This window comes from Artemia franciscana, chromosome 18 (assembly GCF_032884065.1).
Source record: "Artemia franciscana chromosome 18, ASM3288406v1, whole genome shotgun sequence".
In the NCBI taxonomy this organism is placed as follows: Eukaryota; Metazoa; Arthropoda; class Branchiopoda; order Anostraca; family Artemiidae; genus Artemia; species Artemia franciscana.
Genome location: NC_088880.1, coordinates 33,824,092 through 33,838,200, shown reverse-complemented (window position 1 = coordinate 33,838,200; position 14,109 = coordinate 33,824,092). Strand labels below are relative to the sequence as shown.

Below are 14,109 nucleotides of genomic sequence, written 5' to 3'. Positions count from 1 at the left end.
TTTTAGAGTTAGACACACATGAAGTGGAAATTTACCAAGATTCAATCAGACACATACACTGCTACCTGCTCACAATTGGTATACTAGAGTCTGAAATAGGTTAATTAGGGTTTTACCAAAGTCTGAGAGAGATGAATCGGATTCTTTTTACAGTTAGAGACATATGAAGTGGGAACTTATCATGATTCAATCAGACACATTAACTACTACCTACTCACAAGTGGTATACTATAGTCTGAAACACGTGAATTATGCTTTTATCAAAGTCTGAGAGAGATGAGTCGGATTATTTTTACATATAAAGACAAATGAAGCGGAAATTTATCAAGATTCAATCAGACACATGCACACTACCTGCTCATAAGTAGCATACAAGAGTCTAAAATACGTTAACTATGTTTTTACCAAAGTCTGAGGGACAATTTGGATGCTTTTTAGACTTAAAAATATATGAGGTGTGAATTTATCCTGACTCAGTCAGAAGCAGCCACTACTATCAGCTCACAAGTGGTATACCAGAGTCTGAAATAGGTAAATTAGCTTTTTACCAGAGTATGAGAGGGATGAATCATATTTTTTTAGAGTTAGAAACAAATAAATGTAAACCTTTCATGATTCAATCAAAAAAATACACTAATTTCAGCTCAGGAGGGGTATACTCGAGTCTGAAATAGGTGAATTAAGTTTTTACCAAAGTCTGAGAGAGCCGAATTATATTTTTTTTAGATTAAGAGACAAATAAATGTAAACTTATCATGGTTTAATCAGAAACATACACTAATTTCAGCTCAGGAGTGGTATAGTAGAGTCTGAAATAGGTGAATTAGGTTTTTACCAGAATCTGAGAGAGTTGAACCGGATTCTTTTTAGAGTTAGAGACATATGAAGTGGGAATTTATCAAGATTCAATCAGACACATACGCTACTACCTGCTCACTAGGTGAGAACAGTTGTACACTATAGTCTGAAACAGGTGAATTTGATTTTTTTAACAAAGTCTGAGAGAGACGAATTGGATTCTTTTAACAGTTAGAGACAAGAGTCCGAAACAGGTGAATTAGGTTTTTACCAAAGTCTGAGAGAGACAATTTGGATTCTTTTTAGAGTGAAAACATACGAAGTGTGAATTTATCATGACTCAGTCAGACGCAGCCACTACTTTCAGCTCAGGAGTGGTATACTAGAGTCTGAAATAGGTGAATTAGGGTTTTACCAGAATCTGAGACAGATGAACCGGATTCCTTTTAGAGTTAGAGACACATGAGGTTGGAATTTATGAAGATTCAATCAGACACATACACTACTACCTGCTCACAAGGGGGTATACTAGATTCTGAAGTAGGTGATTTAGTTATTGACCAAAGTCTGAGAGATACGAATCGGATTCTTTTCATAGTTAGAGACATATGAAGTGATAATTTTTCAAGATTCAATCAGACGCATACACCACTACCTCCTCACAAGTAGTATACTAGATTCTGAAATATATGGATAAGGTTTTTACCAGAGTCTGGGAGAGATGAATCTGATTTTTTTCAAGATTCAATCAGACGCATATACCACTACCTGCTCGCAAGTGGTATACTAGAGGCTGAAATAGGTGAATTAGGTTTTTACCAGAGGGATTAATTGGATTCGTTTTGGTGTTGGGGACATATTAAATGGGAATGGTTTTAAAATTCAATCAGATACATACACTACTACCTGCTCTCAAGGGGGTATACTAGGTTCTGAAATAGGTGAACTACTTATTGACCCAAGTGTGAGAGATACGAATCGGATTCTTTCTATAGTTAGAGACATATGAAATGGGAATTTTTCAAGAGTCAATCAGACGGATACACCTCTACATGTTCACAAGTAGTATACTAGATTCTGAAATATATGGATAAAGTTTTTACCAAAGTGTGGGAGAGATGAATCAGATTTTTTTTATAGGAAGAGACATATAAAGTGTGGAATTTATCAAAATTCAATCAGACAAATACACTACTACCTGCTCATAAGTCTGGAATAGGTAAATTAGTTTCTTTTTACAGAGTCTTGAGATATGAATCTGATTCTTTTCAGTGTTAGAGACACATGAAGTGAGAATTTATCAAGATTCAGTCAGACATAGACGCTACCACCAGCTCAAAAACAACCGCTCAGAAATACAAACACACAAAGAAAGACATGAGACAAGCAAACAGCCGCTCAGATATATGGGCAAAGAGAGAGAGAGAAAGAGAGAGAGAGAGAGAGAGAAACAGATGCAAACACACAGATTCAGACAAACAGAAACACAAAGAGAAACCCGGAAACACCTGCTCAGACACACAGACACAAAAAATAAGAGAGGCAAAAAAATATACGAATACAATGAGTTAGACATACAAAAACACAAAGACAGACACAAAAACATGAAACAAACCGCTCAGACACACAGGCAAAGGGGGAGAGCGAGAAAGAGACAAAGGAACAGACATTCAGAGAGGCAAAAAGAGTGAGAGAGAGAAAAAGAGAGAGAGAGAGAGAGAGAGAAAGATCTATAAACACATAGAGTGAGACATATAAGTACAAATAGACAGACACAGGGACAATGAAACACCCGCTCAGACCCATAGCCACAGAGAAAGAGAGCGAGAGAGAGAGAGAGGGAGGGAGAAAGCATGAGAGAGAGAGAAAGAGAGAGGGAGGGAGGGAGAGAGAGAGAGATAGAGAGAAAAAATGAGAGAGAGAGAGAATGAGAAAGAAAGAATGAGTAAGAGAGAGACATATAGACAGAAAGAGAGATAGAGAGAAAAAAAAATAAACACATACAAACACACAGAGTCAGGCCCACAAAAATACAAAGACTGACTCGGGGACAAGCAGTGGCTGATTGCTTGTCAATATCTTTCTCTCTCTCTCTCTCTCTCTCTCTCTCTCTCTCTCTCTCTCTCTCTCTCTCTCTCTCTCTCTCTCTCTCTGTACATGCGTATTGTTTGTGTCTGAGCAGCATGTTTGCTTGTCTCTGTGGGTTTGCAGGTCCGACTCTGTGTGTGTTTGTATGTGTTTTTTTCTCTCTCTCTCTCACTCACTCTCACTCTCTGTGCCTATGTATCTGAGTGGGCGTTTGCTTGTCCCCTTGTCTGTCTTTGTGTATTTGTGCTCCTGAATTTCTGTGTTTGTATCTGTTTCTCTTTCTCTCTCTCTCTTTCTCTCAAGTTTATTTTTAGACGTTATGAAACTTGTATATTGACTTTTCAACTCGTGAAACTGATTTTGTTCATGGAACTTGTTGTGTGCTGAATTTTGTTAGTTGAAACTATTATTGATTGATATTTCTCTCTATGAATATTGTACATTTATTTTTCTCCTCAGGAGACTGAATTTGTTCATGGAACTCGTTGCGTGGTGATTCTTGACCGTGGAACTTGTATTGTGCTCATATTTGTTTGAGACACTGCATGTTGCATGTTGATGTTTCTCTGCTTGAAAATTTGTAAATTGATTTTTCTCCGTGTGAAACGAATTTTATTCATAAGATAAAGTTCTATGATTTTATTTGTGGAACTTGTTGCGTGCGGATTTTTGATTTTGAAACCTTTTGCATGTCGATTTTTCTCTTCTTGAAACTTTTACATTTATTTTTCTACTGGTGAAACTAATTTTGTCTCTGGAACTCGTGCCTGTTGATTTTTCTCCTCCTGAAACTTGTACGTTGATTTTTGTCCTGGTGATAATGATTTCTTTAATGGAACTCGTAGCCTGCTGATTTTTGTTCGTAAACTTGTTGCATGCTGATTTTTCTCTTCGTGAAACTTTTCCACAGATTTGTCTCCTCGTTAACTGATTTTGTTCGTGAAACTTGTTGCGTGTTGATTTAGTTGCATGTTGATTTTTCTCTTCATGAAATTTTTACGTCAATTTTTCTGATTGTGAAGCTGATTTTGTTCACGGATCTTGCAGCATGCTGCAGCGTGCATTGATTTTTTCTCTCCTTGTGAAACTGACGTTGTTCATGGAACTTTTATTTTGCTGAGTTTTGTTCATAAAACTTCCTGCTTGCGAATTTTCACTCGTGAAACTTCTTGCATTTTGATTGATTTTATCTTTATGAAACTTGCACATTGATTTATCTCCTTGTGAAATTGATTTTGTTCATGGAAATTTCTGTGTTTTAATTTTTGTCCGTGGAACATGCTTTGCACTGATTTTTGTTCGCGAGACTTGTTGCATGTTGATTTTTCTCTTTTTAAAGTTTAATATTGACTTTTTCCCTCATGAAACTGATTTTGTTCGTGGAACTTGTTGGGTAATGATTTTTGTTCGTAGAAATTGTTGCTTGCTGATTTTCATTCGCGAAACTCTTTGCCCTCTGATTTTTCTCTTCATAAGACTTATATACTTTTTTTCTCATCGTGAAACTGATTTGTATCATTGAAATTGTCGTGTGCTGACTTATATTCGCGGAACCTATTGTGTGATTATTTTGTTTAAACTTGTTGCATGTTGTTTTTTCTCTTCGTGAAACTTGTAAATTTATTTTTCCTCCTCTTGAAAGCAATTTTGTTCATGGAACTTATTGCGTGCTGTTTTTTGTCCGTAAAACTTGTTAAATACTTGTTGGGTAATGATTTTTGTTGGTAGAAATTGTTGCTTGCTGATTTTCATTCGCGAAACTTTTTGCTCTCTGATTTTTCTCTTCATAAAACTTGTATACTTATTTTTCTCATCGTGAAACTGATTTGTATCATTGAACTTGTCGTATGCTGACTTATATTCGCGGAACCTATTTTGTGTTGATTCTTTTTAAGCTTGTTGCATGTTGTTTTTTCTCTTCGTGAAACTTGTAAATTTATTTTTCCTACTCTTGAAAGATATTTTGTTCATGGAACTTATTGCGTGCTGATTTTTGTTTGTGAAACTTTTTAAATCTTGATTTTTCTCTTTTTGTACATTGATTTTTCTCCTCATAAAACTTATTTGTGCCTGGAACTTGTTGCGTGTGGATTTTTCTTCGTGGAACTTTTTGTATATTGATTTTTCTCTTTGTGAAACTTGTACATTGATTTTTTCCTTGTGAAACTCATATTGTTCATGGAATTTTGTGCGTGCTGATGATTTGTTCGTGTAACTTACTGCGTGCTGAATTTTTGCTCATGAAATATGTACATTGATTTTTCCTAGTTTAACAACGAGAAAAATTATTATGCAGCAAGTTTTGAGAACAAAACTCAGCAAGCAGCAAGGTCCACGAACAAAAATAAGCAAGAAATAAGCTTAATGAACAAAATCAGTTTCATGAGGAGAAAAAATCAATATACAAGTTTCACGAAGAGAAAAATCAACATATAACAAGTTTCAGTGACAAAAAATCCCCACGCAGCAAGTTCAGCAAGCTAAAACTCAGCACGAAACATAATTCCATGAACAAAATCAGTTTCACAAGGGAAAAAAAATCAATATCCAAGTTTCACGAAAAGAAAAATGAGCATGCAACTAGTTTCACGAAGAAAAATCATAAAGCGACAAGTTCCACGAACAGATATCAGCACACAACAAGTTCAAAAAACAAAATAAATTCCACGAAGAGAAAAATCGATGTACGAATTTCAAAAAAAAAATCAAGATGCAATAAGTTTTTAAAACAAAAATTTGATCAGCACACAATAATTTCTATTAATAAAATCGTTTTCACGTGGAGAAAAACAATGTACAAATCTTACGAAGAGAAATCAACAAGCTACAAGTTTCAGGAACAAAAATTGGCATACAACAAGTTCCATGAGGTCCACGATCACAATCAACAGGCAACAAGTTCCATGAACAAAATTAGTTTCACAAGGAGAAAAATCAAGGTACAAGTTTCACGCTGAAAAAATCAAGATGAAACAAGTTTAACGAATAAAAATCAGCACACAACAAGTTCCACGAACAAGAATCAGCACACGACAAGTTCCACGAACAAAAATCAGCATGCAACTAGTTCCTTGAACAAAATCAGTTTAAAAGGAGAAAATCAGTGTAGAATTTTAACGAGGAGAAAAATCAACGTGTAATAAGTTGCACAAACAAAAATCTGCACGCAACAAGTTTCACGAACAAAAATCAGCATGCAACAAGTTAGAAGAAAAACTCAGTTTAACGACTAGAAAAAATCAATGTATAAGTTTCACGAAGAGATAAATCAACATGCAAGAAGTTTCATGAACAAAAAGCAGCATGCAACAAGTCCTGCGAACAAAAATCTGCACACGGCAAGTTCCGTGAACAAAATCAGTTTTACGAGGAAAAAAAACAATGTACTAATTTCACGAAAAGAAAATCAAATGCAACTAGTTTGACGAGGGAAAAAAATCAGCACACAATTAGTTCCACGGACAAAAATCAGCACACAACAAGTTCTATGAACAAAATCAATTTATTGAGGAGAAAAAGCAATATACAATTTTTGCGAAGAGAAAACCCAACACTCAACAATTTTCACGAACAAAAATCAGCACACAACGAGTTCTAAGAACAAAAAATCAGCACGCAACAAGTTCCATGAACAAAATTAGTTTTAGCCGGACAAAAATAAGCGTACAATTTTCACGAAGAAAAAATCAATGTGCAATAAGTTCTAAGAACGAATTCAGCACGCAACAAGTTCCTCGAACAAAATCAGCAAGCAAAGAGTTCTATGAACAAAATCGGCACGCAATAAGTTCCACGAACAAAGTCAGTTTCACAAAGAGAATAATCAATGCACAAGTCCCACAAAGAGAAAAATCAACGTGCAGCAAGATTTACGAAAAAAAATCAGCAAGCAAAAAGTTCAAATAAAAACAATAGTCATATTTTAGTTTAAAAGCTAATGTTTGTGGGTAAAAGACTGAAACCCCTTAGGTGTGTTAATAAGCGCGAGAAGCGGTTCATCGGGGGGATGGTTCATTGTGGCATGCTGGCCTCAATTGCTAAGATCCATCAGAAGAAACGGTAATGGGGGGTATTTCAATTAGCTTAAACGCTCGATTCAGGTGTAAATGAATATTTTTGTAAGAAAATGCCTGAAAAACATCATATATATGATAATATTTGCTAGAAGGTGCCGTGTGTCAACCATTGACTGTCACAGGCTGGGAATTGCAATGGAACATTGCCATCTTGTAATGAAATGGCAAGTTTCCGCTCTTCAAATAAAAACAATGGTCATTTTTTAGTTTATAACTTTATTTGTGAGGGCAAAATGTTGAAAAAAACCATATGTCTGATAATATGGACCAGAAGGGCATCTTCAGGGGCTAGAACATGGTACCACGGTAGAGTCATCAAAAGAAACGCTAATGGGGATTTTTTCATAAGGTTTCAATCATCTATTCTAGTGTAAATGAATATTTTTGCATGAAAATGCCCGAAAATGCCGTATGTGTGAAAAAGACTCTATTAGTTAGAAATGCGCTAAGAGCAACCCGCAATATTATCTGATAATATCCTCTAAAGCATTACTTAACGCATAGGTGTACTTCAAATGTAAGCAAATTTCAGTAATCGATTTTCCATCCTGCATGTATGTTGTTACAATCAATAGCTTAGGGAACACGCAAACAATAGCTTAATCATTGTGGTATGCGCGAACAGGAGATTCTTCCTGCGTGCAATATCCTACTATGTAGAATGTATGATGTAATCAAAATATTAGAATGGGTTTTTTATGGTCCAATTGGTTATCGCTCCATTCCATTGAGGGCAAATCCCTTTCGAATCCTAATGTGGACAAAAAAAAATGTTAAGGTAATAAAGGTTACCTGAGAAAAACGCCTTGAAAGGAAAAAATGTATTAGAAGAAAATGAAATCCCGAAGAAAAAATCCGAAGGAAAAGAAATATTTTAAAGTATTATGTAGTATCCCACGTATGTAGGGTCATTGCCTAACACCCTACGTGTGTGCTGCCATTACGTAACTTCTAACGTGTGCGCTGTTGTTACGTAACACCCAAGTGTGCGCTACCATTTCGTAACACCCACGTTTGCACCGTCACTATGTAACACCTACGTGTGTTCCATCATTAAGTAACACTAATATGTGCACCATCATTACGTAACACACATGTATAGCCTATGCCCTCCTCAGTTATAACTGGGGATCTCCCACAGGCCCCTGAAGTATTGCATGTGACGTGGCATTGCGTCACTTCCAATAAATCTACCGAGTCAAGTAAAGTTGCATCACCCTAAAAAGTAAACAATAGTCTATTGCATAACAACCAAACCCTATGGAATAACAAGGAAAAGTAAACATTCTTTATTACGTAATAAGCAAAGCCTATGATGTAACAAGCACCTGCTGGCTGTTTCAGGAATGACGGGATAGGGGTTTCACAGGAATGCTGGGATCTCGGTGTCACAGGAATACTGGGACATGGGTGTTGTGGAACATATCATGCTGTCACTATTATGGTATAACTTACAACGCCTGCCCCCGGGCCCTTGGAGGTTTGTTTGAACCTTGGAGCTTTTATTGTATGATCTCTGAATTAGTATTAGCAAAATGGCCGTTTCAAAACTTTTATCGGATGTATTTGGGGAAAAAGGGCGTGGGAGGAGGGGTCAGTTGTCATACGACCATTTTCGACTCTTAAAAAAGACATTAGAACCTCCAATTTCCAATCAAATGATACCCCTCCGTAGTTCATACGACGACCCGATCCATATGAAGTGCTTCTGAAAAAAAACAACATAATTGACCACTGGAGCCGTGGGGTCTTTACTATAGGCAACGCTACAGTAGTGCCACTGATTTATGACCGTTTTTTAAATAATTCTGGGAAATTGTATGCCCCCATGGAAAATTTCCATCCCCCATGAGAAATTCATCCATGGAAAGATCCTCCAACGTAACCCTCCGAGAGTAAATTCGCTCCGAAGACATTTGTATGAACAAAATGGCTATCTTGAAATTTCAACCAGGTGATTTTGGTGAAAGTGAGCGTGGGAGGGGGGCTAGCCACCCTCCAATATTTTTGGCCACTTATAAAGGGCACTAGAATTTTCGATTCCCGATCAAATGAGCGCTCTCTCAATCTTCTTCGATCACTGGTTTGATATGACCACTTCTGGCAAAAAACAAATTTCACATTTTGTGCATAAGAGCTTAAAACCTCTATAGTAAGGTTTTTCAGTAAGCTGAATCTGACCGAGTGATTTTCATTAAGATCATTTGATGTTTTTGAGTGTGTTTCTCCTCTTACCCTAGAGCTTTTTTTTCAATTTACTAAAAAAAAATGTATTAATTTATATATTTAATTTAACAATTCATTATATTTATCAATTTATTAAGAGCTTTTTCTGTGAACAGCTTATATGCAGTAACATTTAATGTTCTTTTCATTTGTTTTTTCCAGCTATCCATTGGAACTTGCGTTATATTTTACCTCATAGCATGTGAAGCCGAGGCAAATCCTGTTGACTCCCTCTCTTTAAAAGAAGGTACATTCGATAATTTTTCTTTTTACTACCATTTAGGTTTGACTCCTACACGGTTAAAAGGCCGATGGGTTAGTTCCTCTAATCTCTATATTTTTCTAGTAAATGTTACAATTTGTTCGACGAAATTCATTCCAACAACATTTGAAAGCCACTTCAAATTTTAAAACGAGCAAAACTTGTAGCCCACTTTGGGTATATAGAGATAAGCTATATACCCAAACAGTAATCTAATGCTTGACACTCTGATTTGTAGTCCAACACTCTACTAACAGAGCCACGCCTCTAATTACCTAATTTCATCTATTGATGTTTGTAAGACCATTATTGAACTGTTTATTAAGGAGGCTTGGAGGAGGGTATTCAAAGTTGTATGTTAAAATAAGTATTACCAATTGTAGGATTACCTATTAACTATTATAGGATTACCATTTTCGTTTGTTTTTTACTACCGTTCAGGTTCTGCTCCTACACAGGTAAAAGACCAATGGGGCTAGTTTCTCCAGTCTCTATGCTTTTAATTTGCTCAACGCTACAATTTGCTAAACGCTACAACGCTCAATAAATGCTACAATTTGCTCAACAAATTTCATTCAAACAACATTTAAAAGCTACTTCTTAAGTGGAAAAGCTGGGAGGTATAAATCGGTATCATTGTAATAATTATGGTCCAAAACCCATAACTGGCCTTTTGCAAGAGCACCTCCAGTATATTCCCCCTCTAAGCCTCCTGAATAAACTATTCAATTATGATCTTACAACACCAATAGATGGAATTAGATTATTAGAGGTAAAGTTTTGTTGGTAGAGTGTTGAACTTCAAATCAGAGTTTCAAACATTTGATTCCTGTTGGGGTGTATTTTTTTTAATCACGGTTGTATTCCTTCTATTAGATTATTTTTCAGATATTTTACTTTTTTTTAGATGTGATGCACTTATTTTTTAAACTTGTCAGGTATTTTGATTCAAAAGGGAATAGAAGTCATCCAGTTTATGCTTTTAATATTCTTAGTAGATGACTAGTGGCGTAATTTCGTCAAAATCCTGGGGGGGGAATTGGGAGCCGATTGCCCCCAACCAAGTGAAAATGACAGAGAAAAGTAAGAAATAAATCATATAGTGATAAAATAGGTAAAGATGCACAATAAAAAAAAAACTTACCCGTTTCTGTGAATGTTTAAATTATGTAGGCTCATCTTAGTTATTACAAGATTTTTGGAGAAGCTAAATTTCAGCTGGGGGGACAAACCGAGGTCTAGGGGGTAGACTGAGGTCTCGGAGGGACAGTTTCCCTCTCTTTGTCATAGTGGGTTACGCCCCTGGTCCCTACACCTTTCCACGTAGGGGTTGGAGAAGTGCATTCATGCTGTTCTTGAACCACCCAAAGTTGTATTTTCAAAGAAGGATTGCTTGTTGTTATATTTACTTATTCAAAGTAATTACTTATTTTTGCTACCTAATAGAAACAGAGTACTAAAAACATATTAGCATTTTTTTGTTTGACATTTTTTTAGTTGTCAGGTTACATCCTAACTTTTTTTTTTTTGTTTATGACTATTCTACACCTGTATAAAGTTTTAGGTGTTTAGTAGGGAGGGGGCTAGTGAAATAAGTTAGAGATACAAAAATTTTGCTCATGTCTTGAAAACCTTGAAAATCCTCCTTAAAAAATAGCTACTTCTAGAATGCCAAGGAAATCAACGCACGATAAAAATCTTAGAAATGATTTCTTAGTGTACAGTTCATTTTTGAGTCTGTATCGAGCGTATTGATTTCGGGTGTTTTGGTACAACGCGTATCGGTGTCAGGCGTACTTGTATCGGGTGTTTTTTTATCATTTGTATTATTTTATTTTTTCAATTTTCAATTCAAAACGGGCAAAGATTGATTTAAAAAGAAAAGTTACCCTAAGGTAAGTAAAGAGCAAAGTTGAAAGTTAAAACGAACGTGAATTATTACTTCACAGCCTATATGATAAAATTAAATAAAAAAATCAAGTTTTTTTTAACTGAAAGTAAGGAGCGACATTAAAACTTAAAACGAACAGAAATTGCTCCGTATATGAAAGAGGCTGTTCCCTCCTAAAAGCCCCGCTCTTTACGCTAAAGCGTAACTTTTTCTCTCAAATCTACTTTTTAAAACAGTAAAAAACTTTAGCGTAAAGAGCGGGGCCTTTAGGAGGGAACAGCCCCTTTCATATACGGAGCAATTTCTGTTCGTTTTAAGTTTAAATGTCGCTCCTTACTTTCAGTTAAAAAAAAAACTTGTTTTTATTATTTAATTTCTGAACGTTTTTGAATTAATGCGTGTTTTGATTTTGGCTCTCCACACATGAATACTTAGAAAGAAATTTGCATATTTTTTTTTTGCTAAATGGCTTTTTCTTAGTTTTTATCGGAAGATTTTGAGAAAAAAGGAGTGGGGGAGGAGGCTTAGTTGCCCTTCAGTCTTTTGGTTACTTATAAAGGCAACTAGAACTTTTAATTTCTTACGAACGTCTATATTAACAAAAACATACGTAACTTCCGAATTAACTGTTGTAACGAATTTCTATATTCGTATATTTTTACTACGTATTTGAGGGGTTTGCCTCCTCTTTAATACCTTGCTCTTTACACTAAAGCTTACATTTTGTCCCCAATCTTTAAGAATGAACCCTGAATCACAAAGGCCGTAGAAGAAATAGTTGAAATTACTAAAAATATTTTAGCGTAAAGAGCAGGTATCTAGGGGGAGATGAACCCCATGTATATGTAATAATTTTCGTTCGTTTTGTTTTAATGCTGCTCCTGACTTTAAGTTGAAAAACTTTTTCATATTTATCTTTTCACTGCTTTTTGTTTTAGAAAATATTAAAAATCCTGTCCCCCTTTCATGAAAATTCTTTCCTCACATGGCACATAGAAAGATCCTCCCATGTAACCCACTCCCCTCAACCCCCCTCACTATCCAAGAAAAAAACTCCCCTGAAAACGTCTGTATGCTTCCCAATAACCATTACTACATGTAAACACTGGTCAAAGTGTGTAACTTGTAGCCCCTTCGCCAGTGACTGTGAGGGAGTAAGTTGTCCCCAAAGACATAGTTATTAGGTTTTTTGACTATGCTGAACAAAATGGCTATCTCAGAATTTTGACCCGTTGACTTTGGGAAAAAATAAGCGTGGGAGGGGGTCTAGGTGCCCTCCAATATTTTTAGTCACTTAAAAAGGGCACTATAACTTTAAATTTCCGTTAGAATGAGCACTCTCGCAACATTCTAGGACCACTGGGTCGATGGGATCGCCCCTGGGGAAAAGAAAAAAAAAACAAATAAACACGCACCCGTGATCGGTCTTCTGGCAAAAAATACGAAATTCCACATTTTTGTAGATAGGAGCTTGAAAATTCTACAGTAGGGTTTTCTGATACGCTAAATGCAAAGAATACTTTATGATTATTCTGTAGACAAATTCGAAGTGAACCAATCTTGATAGTATTATATCTACAGAGTCGCTTTAAAAGTTATATCATAACTCAAAATCCTTCTTTGTGTGAAATAGCCGTTCATATTATGGTTTCTTTGCTCATCATTTCGAGTAATACTGGATGAGACTAAGGTATTACATGATAAATCAGTCCATTATGTCTGTATGTGCTTTAATGACTGCGCACTTCTGAAGATTATATTTATTTTTATGCGATTATATTTATGCGATTATATTTATTTTATGCGATTATATTTATTTTTATTTATTTTAAGTTTTTAAGGTATTTTTAATTGTATGCTAAAAGTTACAGATAGACTAGCTCTTGTAAGACTATTAACAGCGTTATAGATTAGTTTGTTGTTGTGAGGCTATGTACTCAATCTTGTGTCCTAAATCAATATTCTTGTTTTTATACTTTGCTTTTTTGTTTTCAGAAAAGCGCTAATTTTCTGTAATCCTATAAACATAGGGAAATATCATTATTTGTTTACTTGCACTAGTTCTACTGGTATATACTAAATAGGCTCTGAAGTAATAATTTTTGTTCTTTTAAGTTTCAATTTCGTTCTTTACTTCCCTCAGAAAAAATTTATTTTTTAAATTAATATTGAAAGGGCTAACTTGTATAAGCCTTGGCTGGCTATACTTTATTAAAAATATAATTCTTATCTAGCATATTCGTTCCTTGGAAATATTCCTCCAGGCGCTAAAGATTAAAATCTTGGATTATAGACAATACATTAATGTTCTTTGTCAAATATTAAAGGAAAACTTTTGATAAAAAAGTTTTGGTGAAACGAATATGCTAAAACTTTTGGTAAAAAGCTTCCAAGATGCAATTTTCAACAGCTCCATAGAAATATTTCAAAGTAACCGATGAACCGTTGTGTCGCAAAAACTTGCAGCAAAAAACTGAGGAAATTTGCTGGTTCACGCCAAACCGGCCATTTTCGCACAAAATCGCATCAGTGGGGAACCTAGGGTAAAACATTTTTTGTTCAAAAATTTTAAATTACTATGAAATCATACCGTTTTCAGGACCATAATGTCGGTTTTCACTTAAAACGCAATTAAAATAATACGAACGAGTGGTCATGGCAACGCTGTACCGTTGTCAAATTGTTGGATGAGAAGAGGATGACCATCAAGTCAATGACCTAGAGGAAAAATCAACGGTGCATTTGCCTCTTTTTACGAGAAAAACCAG

General features: G+C 35.4%; 1 protein-coding gene across 2 annotated transcripts in view; it reads left to right on the top strand.

The window, feature by feature from the left end:
* LOC136038903 (uncharacterized) overlaps positions 1 to 14,109 on the top strand; it is a 70,540-nt gene that overhangs the window by 53,125 nt on the left and 3,306 nt on the right. For both annotated transcript variants that reach the window (XM_065722383.1, XM_065722382.1), the window contains exon 2: positions 9,351 to 9,435. In XM_065722383.1, the coding sequence (XP_065578455.1) occupies positions 9,351 to 9,435 (85 nt within the window). The remainder of the gene's footprint in view (positions 1 to 9,350; positions 9,436 to 14,109) is intronic.